Raw genomic sequence first — 17,898 nt, 5'->3', positions numbered from 1 at the left:
TGTCCTATCTTTTTTTTCCAGAGTGATGACATCACAGACACTGTTATGTCACAGTGATGACATCAGACACTCATTTTATAATCTAAACACAGCAGCATATATCTTAAAGAAGACAAATTAAGTTTCTTAAATCACAAAGGTCATCATTTTCATGAATCAGTGTTGAGCTCAGACCAATCAGATCAGCTGCCCACTGTGACGTCACTAGCCAGGTTTATTGTGGGAGATTTATTTTATTTATCTCTGCAATGGCGTCACCTGGAGGCCGCAGAGGGCGTAATGTTTATGTCCCGTGTTGTGAAGACAATGCATTCTTTGGTATATTGTCGGATGTTAAATGATGTCATGGTCCCTTCAAATTAGTTCAGCTCGTAACTTTCAACAGTGCCATTTAAAGGACATGTTCATATTCATTACAAACGTTTTTACTCAAAGGTGAACTGATGAAAGAGGTCAAAGGTCACATTGTTTTCATAGAGCGAACCTGCACTGATTGGTGGAGACAAACGACCACAGGTTGAGGATTCAGGTGATTTAAATGAATTTAAAGAGAATTGATTTTAGATCAGAGTTAATGATGAAAACGTTGTTCATACAGTATTTTATCAGTTTAATTCAAACAGTTCAAAGCAGTGAGACGTCTCTGTCCTCCGACAGATAAAACTGAAACTGTCCTCGAGACAAAAGTTGTGTTCATTTCAGTGATGATAAAAATGTTTAATAATTGTTCATGTGTCAGTTAAGTTACAATCAGTTGTTTTCACACCGAGTTGGTTCGATTGCTCGCAAACTGAAGACGTATATATATTTTATATCAATAACATCAATCCAACAAAAAAAACTAAAGTTTCAAATTTATTCCAACATTTTCACTTCCGACAAAAACATAAAGATCAGATTCTTCTTCTTTGTTCGGTTTATTAACGGATGGCGACCTACGTCACGAGCGTCACTTCCTACAATTCCATCCCCTTCTTCCGGTCGCTAGTCACCATTCACGTGTTAAGAGGGAGCGCTGTGATTGGTCAGTGTGTTCTTGAAGAACTTGTCGTGATTGGTCAGTGGTTTGCATGAGAACATCATGGCGGCGGCTTACTGCTCCGGTGAGAATGTATATATAGAAGAAGACGACGTGTACTCACCGGAGTCTCTGACACTCTTACTCCAAGCTAATGCTAAAGCTAACTTTAGAAGCTTTCGCTCTGACCAAAGGACTGGAACTTTGAGCTAAGCTAACATGCTAACATGCCGGTCCCGGGAGGATCTGATGAGCTGGAGTCACGTGGAACATGGAGACCGTGTGAAGCAAGGAGAACAAGGAGAACATGGAGAACATGGAGACCGTGTGAAGCAAGGAGAACAAGGAGACCGTGTGGAACATGGAGACCGTGTGGAACAAGGAGAACATGGAGACCGTGTGGAACACAGGTGAACTGAGCCTTTATTTAACACAATGGATCAGATGATTAACTGAATGATGACTGCTCCTTTCTGGGTTACAATGTGATGGTGACGTCTTTCAGAGGATCTCACTTCCTGTTTGAGTATGAAAGTGTTCAAATAGTCCATTTTACTTCGGAACCTTCTTAACCTGAAGGGTTTGTAATGAGATCTGTTCAATTCTCTAACTGATGAGGAAAGGAGTCTCACTGTTTCCTAACTTGTCTCCTTTGAACGTCCAGGATTTAGTGGTTAGGAGAGGATTTGGACTCTGAATGCACCCTTTGAATTTTGACTAAAAATAAGTAGATTCAATAAATCAGCTTTCTGTTGATTGGCTGATTACAACAATTTAATGCTCATTGTTTTGTCCCCTCAGCAGGAAGCACAGACCTGGAGTTAGCGTGTGGGACCCCCCCCCCCCCCAGGTAAGACTCCTTGATCCCAAGGACAGTTGTGTTTCTACCTGTGGCTCAGGAAAGGAAGTGATGAGATAAAAGGCCGATTGAAGCCCCGCCCTCAGCAGGCTGTTCACAGGGGGCGGGGTCGTGACGAAACCGGACCGAAGCGTGTTCTGATCCAGGAAGGGGTGGGGGGGCCTACGGATGAGTCTCTACCTGGTCATTAACGCTGCTTTCTGATTGGCTCTGACAGAGTGACCTCCATGACCCAATGAAGCTGTGATGTCAGATCTCCAACTTGATGGTGAGTGTCATCAAACCGCGTCATGTGTGCATGTGATGATGTCATGGAGTGGGCAGGGCCCTGTCGCCTGGGAGATGATGTAAACAAAAGGCCGAATTGTAGCGCCCCCTCCAGGCAGTGTGTTCTCTGAGTGGGGGTGCCCTGACAAAGACTGACCGAAGCATTTATCTGATCCCAGAACAGCTGACGGGCTCATTTCATTTGTTGAGGAGAACCCAGGGTTGAAAGCTCCAGTAAAGAGACTTTGGTTTATTCAGTCTCAGTTTCACAGCTCTTGAGTGATGAAGCTCAGTAGAAAGTGTAATACCTGGTTTCTCCTGCAGGTGGCGCTGCTCCTGGAGGCAGTGACTCAACCCTCTGGTGTCAGTCTACATTATAAAAACATTAAACTGCAGCAGAGAAAGATTCAAATGAATTTATTTAGAAACATTATTCAACATTTCTGTGAATGTGCCAGTGTTAGCCAGCGAGCTAATCTCCATCCTCATGTGTTAAGTCGTCAGCACCTCTGGTTTAAATAAAGCTTTACTGTGTTGATTGGTTCAGACAGTGGAGGGCTTTACACTGTATGTGTGTTTCTTTCTGTTGTCAACAAAGTTTCCTATTCAATGATTAATGAGCCTGAAACTATGATGGTGAAAATGTTCGGGACCTGTTGTGAAACATTCATGTGATATTTAATGTCATGTTTTGTCTGAGCATTGATTCACACTTAATTTATCACTTTTTCTTTTTATAAATTTTTTTAATCTAAAAAGAGCTTAAATAAGATGAAACGTTCACATGATTAAAGATGTTCAATGTGAAAAACACTTGGATGTGTTGAAGTCCAGATCCTCTCCTAACCGCTAGATCCTCCTTTTTCTGACTTTCTGAATGCACCCTTTGAATTTTGACTAAAAATAAGTAGATTCAATAAATCAGCTTTCTGTTGATTGGCTGATTACAACAATTTAATGCTCATTGTTTTGTCCCCTCAGCAGGAAGCACAGACCTGGAGTCAGCGTGTGGGACCCCCCCCCCCCCCCCCCAGGTAAGACTCCTTGATCGCAAGGACAGTTGTGTTTCTACCTGTGGCTCAGGAAAGGAAGTGATGAGATAAAAGGCCGATTGAAGCCCCGCCCTCAGCAGGCTGTTCACGGGGGGCGGGGTCGTGACGAAACCGGACCGAAGCGTGTTCTGATCCAGGAAGGGGTGGGGGGGGGCTACGGATGAGTCTCTACCTGGTCATTAACGCTGCTTTCTGATTGGCTCTGACAGAGTGACCTCCATGACCCCATGAAGCTGTGATGTCAGATCTCCAACTTGATGGTGAGTGTCATCAAACCGCGTCATGTGTGCATGTGATGATGTCATGGAGTGGGCAGGGCCCTGTCGCCTGGGAGATGATGTAAACAAAAGGCCGAATTGTAGCGCCCCCTCCAGGCAGTGTGTTCTCTGAGTGGGGGTGCCCTGACAAAGACTGACCGAAGCATTTATCTGATCCCAGAACAGCTGACAGGCTCATTTCATTTGCTGAGGAGAACCCAGGGTTGAGAGCTCCAGTAAAGAGACTTTGGTTTATTCAGTCTCAGTTTCACAGCTCTTGAGTGATGAAGCTCAGTAGAAAGTGTAATACCTGGTTTCTCCTGCAGGTGGCGCTGCTCCTGGAGGCAGTGACTCAACCCTCTGGTGTCAGTCTACATTATAAAAACATTAAACTGCAGCAGAGAAAGATTCAAATGAATTTATTTAGAAACATTATTCAACATTTCTGTGAATGTGCCAGTGTTAGCCAGCGAGCTAATCTCCATCCTCATGTGTTGTTAAGTCGTCAGCACCTCTGGTTTAAATAAAGCTTTACTGTGTTGATTGGTTCAGACAGTGGAGGGCTTTACACTGTATGTGTGTTTCTTTCTGTTGTCAACAAAGTTTCCTATTCAATGAATAATGAGCCTGAAACTATGATGGTGAAAATGTTCGGGACCTGGATTCAGTCAAACGCTGGAGATGAGCGATGACATCATTCATAAATTAATACTTTAGGTTGATGGGATGAAAGCTGTTTCTCAATGTATGTGTTAACTTAGATTTTTTTTTTCTTTTATACTTTATGAAATTCCTGAAAGGTTTTAGTTTTTTTTCAGCACCATAGTCTGAGAAACGCCAATATTTACTTATACAAAATGTATTGTTCCTTAGTGACCAACACACACTACAATGCATCTGTACAGCTGACTGTTATGTGTGGAAATAACTTTTTAAATATGCGTAAGGGACATCATGATTCAATGGTTGGGGGGGGGGTACAACTATCTTTGTGAGGACCAGTATAGGGAAGGCATTACGTCAATGAATGTCCTCACTTGCAGCGATGACCCGGAAGTGCACCGCTGCAGCAGCGCCCCAGTGTCCGGCTCTCCCCCTTCGGTCACCGGACCTGTGGACCTGAGCGTCTCGGCCTCTGGAGGAACCGGAGGGATGGAGCTCGACGCGGCTTCACCGGTAAAAAGAAGCAAGCGACCGGCTGCTAATGCTCCAACCGCAGGGTCCGACACGGGAGCTATTAGTGAGCTAACGGTGCTAAAGCTAACGGTGCTAGCCTCAGGCTCACCGAAGAGAGATTGTCACTGATGACGTCAAAGTTATACAGTTCTAAAGATTCTGTAAAAAAAAAGATTACAGCGTTTAAACCAGAGCTGATCCGGTTAGAACCGGGGCTGATCCGGTTTAAAGCAGAGCTGATCCAGATCAGTTAGATGAAGCAGGACCAGTTCAGCTCTGGGATTTGCAGTTAATGATCTTTTCTTTTCTGTAGGACTCAGCTGAGGAGTTTGGAAACGTTCAAATCAAAATGGAGCCGGACGGAGACGTGGAGGTCCAGTCGTATCCTGTCCTGAAGAATCTGTTCGTCAAACTGACGGACTGTAGGATTTGGCTGGAGGGGCGGGACTTCCTGTCTCTGGGTAACTAACCCTCAAACATTGGTTCTCCGTCCCCGTGCAGCTGAGGTTTATAAGACTTTTACAGTCATGTGGTTTTGAAATGATATTGATCTCCAGGCTGATAATATGCAGCTTGGTTTAAATACTCCAAGATACTGATTTTTATAAAAAGTATTTGTCCTAATAATCGTTGCACCTTTTATAACTTGCGTCTTCTTGAAGGAGCAGTAATTGATTTCTGACCTTTCCAACAGACCATCACCCTCAGCTCTGGAACCAGAGAGCGAGCCTGGCCTGCTCAGTGATTACCGGCAGGAAGATGGTCTACTGCTCTGAGTGCACCAAAGGCTTCTATAAGAAGTCTCACCTGGAGGCTCACCTGAGGATCCACAGAGGACTGAAACCCAATGAGTGCTGGCAGTGTGGGAAAACCTACCCCACCCTGATGAGCCTCGTCATCCATCAGCACATCCACAATCGCAAGGAAGCGTACCAGTGCTCGTACTGCGACAAGACCTTCGCTCTGAAGAGGGACTTGAAGACCCACCACAGGACACACTCTGGGACCAAACCCTTCAAATGCTGGTTCTGTGGGGACGGCTTCGACGAGCGGCAGGAGCTCACCGAGCACCTGGAGGTGCACAAGGGGGAGAAGTGTTATCGCTGCAAAGTCTGTGACAAGATGTTCGTCTCCTACCAGGGCTTCAACTTCCACCGCAAATCGCACAAGAACCAGAAGCTGCTGTCCTGCCCCAAATGCATGAAGACCTTCAGCAACCCTCAGAGTCTGAAGATCCATCAGGTGACACACTCCAAAAGGAAACCGCATAAATGCCCCACGTGTGGAAAAGGCTTCAAGCTGCAGAGCGGCCTGCACTGCCACCTGAGGACCCATGAGGACCTCAGGGCCTACCGCTGCACCGAGTGCGGCAAATGTTTCTCCAGCCTGCAGGGTCTGAAACTGCACAACCGCACACACACCGGACTGAAGCCCTACAAGTGCACTGAGTGTGGGAAGAGGTTCACCCAGTCCCCCCACCTCAAGTCTCACATAGTCACACATACTGGAGAGCGGCCGTTCCTCTGCACCACCTGCGGCAAGAGATTCACTCAGTCGTCTCACCTGAAGTCCCACATCACGCTGTTCCACGTGGGCGAGAAGCCGTTCACCTGTGACGACTGCGGAAAGAGCTTCACCATCGCCCACTACCTGAAGATGCACCGGCTGAGCCACACCAAAGAAAAGCTGCATCAGTGCTCGTACTGCGAGAAGTCCTTCTCCTACCACAACTCCTGGAGGGCCCATGAGCGGATCCACACCGGCGAGCGCCCGTTCACCTGCCAGGACTGTGGCCAGAGCTTCATCACCTCAGGCTCGCTGCTGAGCCACCAGAGATCCAAACACACCGGAGAGAAGAACCACTACTGCTTCACCTGCGGAGAGTTCTTCTTCACCAGCTCGCTGCTGCGGCTCCACCAGCTCGACCACACCGGCGAGCGGCCGCATGCCTGCATCTGTGGCAAGAGCTTTAAAACTAAAGGAGTGCTGCGCTACCACCTGAAGAGGTTCACCGACCACAGACCCACTGAGTGAAGGGCTGTGTGGAAAATCTGAATCCCTGAAAACACAAAGGATGGAGAGACGGGTGCATGCAGGTGGAATACAACTGGATCTTAGTTACTGTAGTTTGCCAGCAGGTGGAGCTGCAGCAGTGATGGATCATGAAGATGCTCTGAAACACATCGATGCCATTGTAGTCTAAACTCCTGACATGTTGATTTGACCCAGGCTGACATCACTGCCGGATGAATTCATCTCCTTTTATTTTGAAAAGGAATCAGACTGCAGATTCATAATAAACCTCTTTAAAAAAAACAAGATTTTACGTTCACTGGTGAATAAGATGATAAAAAGAACTGTTCATAAAAACATGACAAAAGGTTTGTCCTCATACTGATGCATGTTTACTGATGATCACTTTGTAATCGTTTAAAAACAGAACATTTTAATTGAGTGTCGTCAAACATGAATGTTTCACCACATCTCAAAGAATCTGCAGCTGTAGAAACACGACCGGACACAAGAACAACTAGATCCTAAAGAATCAAGCAATCACATTTTATATGTGTAGTCTCATATCTCAGTTTGTCTCATGGTCTTTAACAAGGTGAGACGTCCTCTGTTCTTCAGCAAGAGTCAAACTATTAAAACCTTTAACAGGTGAAGAAGGTAGAAACCTCAGACATGTGAGGATCCGTCTTCCAGGACGGACACTAGTCCAACAGATGTCCCGTGTCACAGAGGACATCAGAGAGATCAGAGTCTTTACAGCTTTGGTTAGAATAAACACTTTGAAGCAGAACTGAAGGTCAATGACCTGATGGATTATTGTCAGTAGTGGTCGAGTCTCTGAGGAGAAATATATATCAAGCCGTCTTGTTGTGATCATAGTCCCCGGTCAGGATCCACCAACGTCCAGTCATTATCCACATCTGCAGCTTCAGGTGCGTCCCTGTCCTGGAGCAGGGACCTGTTACCCTGGACTTGTTGGTCCAGATGCTGGTCTGGAGACTTTTTAATGACACCAGTTGCTTTGTTTCTCAGAGTTGAACCCATGACTCATTTTGGGGTTCTGATGCCTCCATACAAAAACACATCCATCTGTGTCATCCTGTTCTTGTCTTTCACAATAAAAGCTCAAACCTGTACGGAGGATGTTGGCATTTTCTTCAGTGTGTGAATCAAGGATCAGAAAGTGAACAGAAACTGGTTGATGAAATAAAACTGGTCTCAGCATGAAGACCATCCAGTTAAATATGATTTAAATGAATATAAGAACAAATGTAATGAAATAATGACAATATCCTTGAAGACTTTTTTTAATGATTCTTAAATATTTTCATCCATCGAAAAGATAAAAAATCTTTGTCACTGAAATAAAACTGTTGTGTGTAAAATGCGAAGAATTTATAATAGTCATTTCACCGCTGCTTTTAATTTGAAGGCAACGAGGGACACCTCGTGACATCCGATCGATGTGACGTAATCGGTGAAGATGGCGGCCTCCTGTGTGCGTCGCGCTGTGGTTCTGACCCTGGTCAGGTCCAGATGCTCAGCAGCTGGAGGCAGGTGAGTGAGAGCCCCCCCCACCTGGACAACAGGTGAACCCGCGACCTGCATGACGTCATCCAACGTTCTTCAGCAGTCAGTTCACGTGTCACCGTGTATAAGTTAATATTGTCATGGAAACAATATAAATGATGATATAATAATAAAAAAGGTGAATCAGATATTTGTAAAAGATAGAAGCTCTTCATCAGTGAAGAAAATACAGATATACATATACATACATATATACATAAATATATATACATACAAATATATAATATACTGATGGACTTCTCTTCTGTGTTTCGGGGGTTCCTTCAGCTCAATTGGAAAAACATGAAGAGATGGTTTCAAGCGAAAGAATTTACATTTGTAAATGTTCTATTTACAGCAGCAGCTCTGTGGCAGGAAAACGCTCGGCCTTCTGGGTAAACATAAAACACGTTGAGGGAAGAGGAAGAGGAGGAGGAGGAGGAAGAGCAGCTCTGTGGGCAACAGTTGGTAAAACATAATTTACACCAATCACCATAAATCTGCTGATTTATCACTTTTCAATTATTTTGCATAAAGTGTGGGATGATGTGTGTGGGTGTGTGTGTGATGGTTTGTGTATACGTGTGTGTGTGTCTTTGTGTGTGTGTGTAGCTTTCTCTCTGTTCAGGTCTGATGAAGACAAACGAGATGAAGCTCAGAGAAAAGACGATGAGATGATTCTGCTGCTGAAGAAAGCCAAGGTACAGTCCAACCGTAGTTCAGTATCAGTAGTATTGCAGCAGCAGTAGTAGTAGTAGTATTGCAGTAGTATTGCAGCAGCAGTTGAGGTGTTGTGTGTCTTTCAGCTCAGTGTGTATCGGGATCAGCTTCAAGCAGCTTCAGGTTTCCTCCATCAGGCCGTCGCTCTGGCTCATCAGACTGGAAACCAGCAGGCCCTCATCTACACCTACAGCATGGTAACACCTGCTGGCCACACCCACATGTGACTCTGGCAACATCCGTATCTGACCACACCCACATCTGAATATGTACTATGGGCTGGAAACCTTCAGGTGTGACCTTTGACCTCGTCTTAAGATGCTCTGTGTTTCCTCAGATGGCGAACCTGGCCTACGTGCAGGGTCAGCTAGACAACGTGAGTAACATCCAATCACAGGCTAGCTCCTCCCATTATACCTGTAATAGCAGTGACGTCACTGTGATGTCACAGTGATGTCACTGTGATGTCTGTCGTCTCATATCGTAAAATCTCTTCTTTGTCTCAGGCAGAAAAACTGTTCAAAGCTGCGATGAGCTTCATGTTGTCAGGAGGAACACCACAGGTGTGTGTCTGTGTGTGTGTGTCTGTCTGTTTGTGTCACTGTGTGAGTGTGTCACTGTGTGTGTGTGTGTGTGTGTGACCCTGTGTGTGTGTCTGTGTGTGTGTGTCTGTGTGTGTGTGTCTGTAAGTGTGTGTGTGTCTGTGTGTGTGTCCCTGTGTCTGTGTGTCCCTGTGTGTGTGTGTGTGTGTGTGACCCTGTGTGTGTGTGTCTGTGTGTGTGTCCCTGTGTGTGTGTGTGCTCTTTGATCGTCACTCCTCTGTCTGTTTGCAGGATGATAACGCCTTCATCGAGATGTCTCTGAAGCTAGCCTCCATCTACGCTGAGCAGAACAAGTACGAACGAACTTGTTCAGTTAACGTTTCTTCTGGATGGGGGGGGGGGGGGGGGGGTTTACTGCATATGACCAATCACAGACAGGTACAGTTTGACTGACAGCAGAGCCCAAGAACGAAGAAAAAACATCTAGAATAAAGAGCTGCTCAATGCAGGTAGAACATCTGGTAAAACATCTGGGGGGGGGGGGGGGGTCACAATATAAGTCTGTAAACCCAAATAAATAATAATTTCACTGGAAAAAGTTACTTAAAGGATCAAAGTTTTAAAGTATGTGTGGAACTCCTCCGCTAACACTCCCAGTACATCAGTACCAGTAAGTGAAGCAGTTCCACTTTGCTCCTACTGGTCAGGCTGGTTCTGTTCGGCTCCAGCAGCTGACAGAGGTTTATCCTCTGAGGATCTAGATTCTGAGGATCTAGAGCTCAAAGGATCTTATCCTGCTTCTTAGTTCCGGGCCTTGGCCTCTTGGTTAGTCGGTTTGTGACTTTGTGTGTTTGTGTGTTTGTGTGTTTGTGTGTTGTGTGTTGTGCTGGTGCAGGGCGGAGCTTGCTGAACATGGCTTCAGGTTCTGTTCGGAGTCTCTTGAGGACAAACTGCAGAAAAGCATCGACCTGAAAGCAGAGGAACAGACAGGTGAGACAGAAACTCTGTGATCAGTGAATGAAGCTCAGTCACATGTGAGGAGTCTCTCAGGACACACACAGGTGCTGATGGAACTGAACGCATCAACACAACAACACAACAACACAGCAGGATTCACTACATGAGAAGTACCAGTTTGTAACTTCATGTTTAAAGTCTGATGGAGATGAAGGAGCCAATGAACTGAGGAGTTCCTGTCAGTGACGGTAGAAGATGTGAGGAGACGTGTTGTGTATCCAGAAGTCTTGTTGTTGTCTTAGGGCCGATATATGCTTCTCTGTTATGACAGACACATGGGAACGCACCCTCCTGCATCACAATAAACCCAACACAACTACGATTCTACAATTAGTGTAACAAGTGTGTTGAGCCAGCGGAGTTGTCCGTCTGACGGTGGCTGGTTAGAGCCCTGTCGGCATGTGTGTACGATCACATACGGTTATAACGAACTTTCATAACGGCGCTAGCAGGCTAGCCACCATGCTAACTGCGGAGGTAACTGTGCAAAAACATAAAAACATCATGACACTGTTTCAATTACACCGACAGGTTAGAAGCAAACACTTGGTAGTAGTAAGTAACAGGAGACCCTGCTGACTGTGTGTGGAAGCTGGGGGGGGGGGGAGCTAGCTGCCTCCGTGTAGCTTCAAGCTGTTGAATTAGCAACGCTGTTCGGAAACAAGACCGGGGAACCGCTGCGCTAATAAACGATAACATAAACATTATGACCCACTGGGTGTCAGTTAGTTTCAGGTAAAACTTTCTTTCTACGCGTCATCAACAGCCTTCGTCTGTTAGCTGCCATCGTTCACTGTGTGGGAGGAGCCGGGAGGAGGTAAACAAACAATCAACGACTTCTTCTGCAGATATAGAACTCATGAGGGAGGCTTGTCTTAGCCCGTCTTCCATTGCGCCACCTACTGTTCTGGCGGTGAATTGTTTTCAGCACCTACAGCTTTCGGAGAACCAGAAATGAAAAAGAGTCAGTTTTTGGACATAATTGATGTTCTGTCCTGATGTTGGTGTGGTGATGCTGTGGGCGTCGTCTACAGAGGAGGAGGAGGCGCTGAGAAAAGAGACCCGCCTTCTTCTCGGACTCTGTCTGGACTCTCGAGCTCGATACCGAGCGTCCACGTGGCGCCTGGACGCGGCGAGACAGGACTACGAGAAGGCACTGACCATCTGCCGCCAGGAGCAGGGAGAGACACACCCACAGGTAGAGACACGCCCACATGTCAGGGACACGCACACAGGTAGAGACACGCCCACATGTCAGGGACACGCTCACAGGTAGAGACACGCCCATATGCTCGTGACACAACCACATGTCAGGGACACGCCCACAGGTAGAGACACGCCCACATGTCAGGGACATGCCCACAGGTAGAGACACGCCCACATGCTCGTGACACGCCCACAGGTAGAGACACGCCCACATGTCAGGGACAAGCACACAGGTAGAGACACGCCCACATGCTCGTGACACAACCACATGTCATGGACACGCCCACAGGTATGGGCACGCCCACACGTCAGGGACACGCCCACATGTCAGGGACACGCTCACAGGTAAAGACACCTTTTGGTTAACGTGTGATGTCATCGTCCTGTCGTCTCCTGTCAGACTCTGGTGCTGATGAACGACTTGGGCACCATCCTGGATCTGCAGGGTTTGCATGAGGACGCCCTGGCCCTGGTCCAACAGGCTGTGGATCTGAGCAGGTCTGCGGGACACCCGGACCAACATGTCCTGCTGGGAAACATGGCCGGCATTCTGCTGCACAAAGGTCAGGACAGGTGAATGTTTGTGGGGACATTTACCAAGTGGGGAAATTTATTAAGACATTCTGTCTCTGGTCCATCAGGGCAGCTGGACGACTCGGTGCGGTTCTACCAGGAGGCTCTGGGTCTGGCCCGGCAAGCCGGAGATCAGGAGGCCGTGGAACAGATCCAGGAGGGACTGAAGGAGGTGAAGAAGAAGAGGGAGCAGGGGACAAAGGAGGAGCAGGACGCTGCAGAGGACTGATGTCTCAGGGTGTCCAAAAGCAGACTTGAGGGTCCAGCATGTTAGTGACCCTTTGACCTTTCCACAAAATGTCCTCACACTGTTGTTGTCGCTGTCCCCAGAGGATGAACCCTCCCATAAACACCAGGGCGGTGGACTTTGAAGCAGGATTTGTGGTTATCGCTTAACTTCTCCCCAGAGGATGAACCTCTGTCAGCTGCTGGAGCCCAACAGAACCAGCCTGACCAGTAGAGTGCTCCCAGTCCCACAGACTGCAGCTGCTTCACTGGTTTCCTGTTCACTGGCTGATGAACAGAAACTCAATCTACATTCATCAGACACATTAAAGTCTTTTCTTTAGTTTCTATTGATCTTTGTGGTTTTCTACTGATGTTCATTTAGCACCTGACTTGTTTTCAAACCTCACTGTACATGTGTGTACTGATATGAAACACAGTGGAAACAGTGTTGTACCTGTTGTGTTGTAAAGATATGAAGATCAGCCGACTTGCTTCTTCACTGTGTTTATTTCCTGCAGTTCAGCTTGAAGCCACCAGGGTTCACCTGAAAGACTCAAACTGACACACAAGGAGATACATGTGAATGACATGTGATGGAAACATGTGAGATCATATTCAGATCTGTTCATGAACAGTTTGACTACAAAAACAATCCCAGATGTTCTACCAGATGTTCTTCCTGCATTCAGCAGCTGGAACTGTTTCTTTTATTCTGGATGTTTGTTCTGCTAAGATTTTTATTATTCAACAGTTTGATCCTCGGCTCTGCTGTCAGTCAAACTGCCCCCCCCCCCCCCCCCCCTCATATCCAGAAGAAAAGCTGAGTTAGCTGAACAGATTAAACCAGCATCATGTGACCACTTAGCCTGATTGTCAGGTGGAGTTCAGCTGGATAACTGGTTCAGGTTCATGTTTCAGGCCTGTGAGTGTCTGTCTGATTAAAACGTCTTCAATGTCCTCACTTATAAAATGTCCTCTGTCCACATCGATGTGTAAAGTGTCATTAACGACATGTGACACAACAAACAGTTCCCACACACAGGTGAGTTCCCACAGAGTGACGCAGGTAAACTTCCTGTTGTGTTGACTGAACACATCGGATTCAAAGCACAGTGACGATGGTAAACAAACAGACAACACAAACAGGAATCAGTGTGCTGCTACACAAACAGCCGATTAGCTACACGCACACACACACAAGCGCACACCTTTACATTCCCATACGTTCACACTTGGGACCACAACACGCAGGTGAAGCAGTTGTTGTGTCAACAGGTTCCTGATCTGATATAAAAGCAGCTGCAGACGAAGGGCCCGGTTCTTCAGGACGACGCTCCAGCTGACCAGGTGAGAACCTGAGCTCCACTGAAGGTCAGAGGTCACCGCTCACTGAACATACACCTGAGGATCACTTGTTCTGGTTTGACTGGCTGTGACCTCTGACCTGTGTGGAGACACACCACACGACCAACCTGGTTAACAGATTGTGTTGAAAGATGCTACGGAGCTAAAGTTAGCATTCAGCCAGGGGGCGGGGCTAACTGACTGAAGGTTTGGTTGCCACGGTGACGCTCAGCTGATTTCTGTTGGACCTTTTTGTCTCAGTCTGCGTCTCCACCTCCTTCCTGTCCTCCTTTCTTCTATTCAGTCTCTCTGTCTGTCTGTCTCTCTGTCCCCCATGTCTTTCTCTCCCCCCCTCTCCCCCCCTCTGTCTCTCTCTCCCCCTCTGTCTCTCTGTCCCCCTCCCTGTCTCCCTCTGTCTCTCTGTCTCTCTGTCTCTCTCCCCCCCCCCTCCCTGTCTCTCCCTGTCTCTCTCCCCCCCCTCTCTCTCTCTCTCTGTCTCTCCCACCGCCCCTTTGTCTCTCTCTCTCCCCCCTCCCTGTCTCTCCCTGTCTCTCTCTCCCCCCCTCTGTCTCTCTCTCTCTCTCTGTCTCTCCCCCCGCCCCTCTGTCTCTCTCTCCCCCCCCTCCCTGTCTGTCTCTCTCTGTGTCTCTCTCTCCCCCCCTCCCTGTCTCTCTCTCTCCCCCCTCCCTGTCTCTCCCTGTCTCTCTCTCCCCCCCTCTGTCTCTCTCTCTCTGTCTCTCCCCCCGCCCCTCTGTCTCTCTCTCCCCCCCCTCCCTGTCTGTCTCTCTCTGTGTCTCTCTCTCCCCCCCTCCCTGTCTCTCTCTCTCCCCCCTCCCTGTCTCTCCCTGTCTCTCTCTCCCCCCCTCTGTCTCTCTGTTAGTTTCAGTCTCTTTCAGTGCTGCAGGGACGCTGAGGTAGGCTCCAACTCTTCCCTGTTTCACACACACACACACACACACACACAGAGTGTTATGTGTCCAGAGTGGGGATCATGTCCTCAGTTGGACGTTCATGTCTCTGAGGTAAAGTCAGACTTTTCTCCGTCCTTGTTGATGATGCAGGAGCGTCCTCAGCTGCTGGGCTCGGTGCAGGATCCATGTTGAAACGTTCATGTTCACCAGCTGCTTCACCAGTCGGATTCAAACACACGCGAACAATCAAGATGACTCATCATAAAAAACTGACTTCTGACCTCCAGGTTGTGCTTCCTGAACTCACCTCTGACCCCTGACGGAGACATGAGCCATCATCCGGAGTCGTCGGGGCCCGGCGAGGCCCTCGGCCTGTCGGCAGTGAGTCTCAGCTCCAAGCGACCAATGATCATTGTCCTGTGAAGACATGAAGCTGTCACCAGGCTAACAGTCCATCATGAGACAGACGCTGAAATACTCAATAAACATTCAATCAATAGTAAATCAATACTGATCAATACCCAATCACCAACACAGAGACGTGATCACATGACATCATTAATAATAATCCTGTTCAACTGTGAAGTAAAGTAGTATTTTACATGATAACATAGTATTTTCTACTCAGAGCTGTAACCCCCTGACCCTTGACCTTTGACGGACATGTCTCACTGATCTCCCACAGTCTCTGTCTCCTCCCCCGCGTGGCCCCGGGGATGAAGAAGAGGAGGACCTGAACAAAGTCTTCGATGTTCAGTGTTTTCCGCAGATCTTTGGTCCTGCAGCGTTCAGTCCTCCAGAAAAGTACCGAGTGTATGACGAGCAGGACTTTGAAGGTGAGACATGAAACTGAAGGTTCTTTATTTGGGTTCCGTGCTCATCAGGCCTGCAGGGGTCCAGGGTGTCTCAGGAGGTTCTGGTGGTCTACGTTTTAAAGGCTCTTTAAAGGGAGGTTGTTTGTAAGGTTTATATTATTTTGATCTTCATTTTTAGAGTCAATAGGAAAATCTGAAAAGGTTCAGATTCTGAGAACATTTCAGACGGTGGAACCTCTGAACTCTGGTTCAAGGGAACTTGTTCCATCAAGGGTTCTAGGGTGTTTCATTGGTCCTGAAGATGCATGTTCCCGTTCCCTGCTGATCTGATCAGTGGAGGATGAAGGTTTCCAGGTTCTTTAAAGGTTCCACTTCTGGTCCTAAAACCTCCAACATGCTCCGTTTGGTTCTGTCTCCACTGCAGACCACCGTCACTGTTCTGTCCAGGTCCAGCAGCCTCTGTCCAAACCTCCCGCTGACATCAAGAGGAAGAGGACCAATGATGGCAGGAGGGATGGGAGGAGAGGCTCCGCCCCCAGCACCGCGACCACCATTGAAGAAGACCAGGAGGAGGAGTCCTGCAGTCAGACCTCCAGGTGAGGAGCACACCTGACACTTTGGTAACTTCAGGACTCGTCATCTTAACTTGTTACTCCTCCCCCTCACAGAGACCTGCCCACCACCTCTACCAATCAACACAGCCTCTCAGGCAGCCCCATGATGGGCGTGGCCACTGACGACACTGACGAGGCTGGAGCGCTGACGTCGGTCGACTTGGACGGAATCAAGAGTCAGTGAAGAAACACACACAAACACACAAACACACAAAGGAGAGGGTTCTATCGTTTCAGGGAGTTCTTATCACATAGATGTTTGTTCAATGATCATGTTTGTGAGACATAAATCAGGGATGGGCTGGTCCTGCATCTGATCATGGGCCTGACTTGAAAATGTGATTTAACGTCTTTTGGTCGTTCGTGGTCAGTTTGTGCGTTTTCTGCTGTGAAAAGCAGTGGACAGATGAGGACACAGGGACAGAAGGACAGAGTGACAGAGAGACAGAGAGAGGGAGAGAGAGAAGTGTTCTCCCTCCTGGTCAGAACTCAGGCTCCTCACAGTGGAGCTGGGGGACAACCTAACACCAAGAAGACCCTCTGGTCCCACAGTGTTTCTCTGAGATGTTTAGGGACAAATCCAACAACCTCAGTTTGGTCTGAATTTAGAAGGAGGAAGTTGTGGGTCCTCCAGACTTTGAGACGAGCTGCTAGCCACAGACAGAGGGACAGTTTGAGAGATGGACCAACAGACTGCTGAGGTCGGATGAGGATTGATGGGGAAACAGATGTGAAGTGAGAGGACGCACAGAAACAGGCCGGGGGTGCTGTCAGCTGATCCTCACAACTGGACTGAGAGAACCAATGTTCTCTTCTTGCATCAGAGAAACCTGAGACTGCTCAGCTGGGACCGTGATTGGCTCGTTCAGAGTTCAGTTCACTGAAGCTCAGTCGAGCCTGAAACCAAATTAAACGACAGAAAGTTCCCATGAAGACAGAAAAACAAGAAGGAGGGAGGGGGGGGAGGTGCAGGATGACCCTAAGGAGAGAAGAAGCAAGGCAATCAATGAGGAAATAAGAAAATTGTCCCCATCAGAGTTTTGACCATTGACCCCTGTGCTCTGACCCCACCCCCACATGTATGCCCCTCCCCTTAGGTCACCGATTGGACGATGTGCTGGGTGTGCGGCGTCACTTGGTGAGGCGGAGCTGCAGAGGACCAATCGTTCACATCAGCAAAGATCAGGTGGTCGGTCAGTCCCAGCTCCGACCGGACCGAACGCCTCACGAGGTGAGTTGTGATGTCACAGTTCATAAAGTGCCCCCCCCCCCCCCCCCCCCGGGGTCACCTCTCTTTGTAAAAGACCTTTTGGTCAAACACGTAGAGACAAGGGACGTGCAGGGGACAGGAGTGTCTGCTCTGACGACCCTGCCATCGTGTTGACCTCTGAGGATGTTCGCACAACTGAAGCCAAAACATCTGGATCGCACCCTGGTGGCTGGCGACGGTATAGATCCTCATCTTCCTCCTCATCTTCCTCCACGTCACCAGTGTAAACGCTTTCAGCTCCTTCTTCTCTCACTGATTGTTTCTGATCAGTTTGATTTTAATTAGTTATCTGATGATGAACATTCTGAGACGTCATGATTGACAGCTGAGACTGACTCAGGATGCCACGCCTCCTCGGTCACGACTGCACACATTGTGCTGTGTCTTCCAGTGAGGTGGGACAGAAGAGGTGGGACAGGTGATGTCACTCATGTGAGGGCAGGTAAA

General features: G+C 47.9%; 2 protein-coding genes across 6 annotated transcripts; both read left to right on the top strand.

Moving 5' to 3' along the window:
* The first annotated feature begins 3,391 nt into the window (after positions 1 to 3,391).
* Positions 3,392 to 7,778, top strand: LOC133968606 (zinc finger protein 664-like). Of its 4 annotated transcripts, none has more exons than XM_062404748.1 (4): positions 3,396 to 3,456; positions 3,780 to 4,629; positions 4,943 to 5,090; positions 5,324 to 7,778. In XM_062404748.1, the coding sequence occupies exons 2-4, from the start codon at positions 4,408 to 4,410 to the stop codon at positions 6,661 to 6,663; spliced, it is 1,710 nt and encodes a 569-aa protein (XP_062260732.1). In that variant the 5' UTR covers positions 3,396 to 3,456; positions 3,780 to 4,407; the 3' UTR covers positions 6,664 to 7,778. The 4 variants fall into 4 exon arrangements, 3 of the variants coding, with proteins under 3 accessions (XP_062260734.1, XP_062260732.1, XP_062260733.1); XM_062404749.1 differs by having other exon boundaries at positions 3,417 to 3,456; positions 4,497 to 4,629; XR_009924115.1 differs by lacking the exon at positions 3,396 to 3,456 and having other exon boundaries at positions 3,469 to 4,629; positions 5,324 to 6,725; positions 6,757 to 7,778.
* A 313-nt stretch (positions 7,779 to 8,091) lies between these two features.
* On the top strand, positions 8,092 to 12,984 carry ttc19 (tetratricopeptide repeat domain 19). Of its 2 annotated transcripts, none has more exons than XM_062405093.1 (11): positions 8,092 to 8,199; positions 8,570 to 8,679; positions 8,824 to 8,912; positions 9,018 to 9,128; positions 9,269 to 9,307; positions 9,438 to 9,494; positions 9,765 to 9,826; positions 10,369 to 10,463; positions 11,525 to 11,688; positions 12,097 to 12,259; positions 12,338 to 12,984. In XM_062405093.1, the coding sequence occupies exons 1-11, from the start codon at positions 8,126 to 8,128 to the stop codon at positions 12,496 to 12,498; spliced, it is 1,125 nt and encodes a 374-aa protein (XP_062261077.1). In that variant the 5' UTR covers positions 8,092 to 8,125; the 3' UTR covers positions 12,499 to 12,984. The 2 variants fall into 2 exon arrangements, with proteins under 2 accessions (XP_062261077.1, XP_062261078.1); XM_062405094.1 differs by having other exon boundaries at positions 8,101 to 8,199; positions 8,573 to 8,679.
* Positions 12,985 to 17,898: the final 4,914 nt, after the last annotated feature.

Source organism: Platichthys flesus, chromosome 14 (assembly GCF_949316205.1).
Source record: "Platichthys flesus chromosome 14, fPlaFle2.1, whole genome shotgun sequence".
Classification (NCBI taxonomy): Eukaryota; Metazoa; Chordata; class Actinopteri; order Pleuronectiformes; family Pleuronectidae; genus Platichthys; species Platichthys flesus.
The sequence above is the reverse complement of the archived record's forward strand: the minus strand, read 5'-3'. Positions and strand labels throughout refer to the sequence as shown.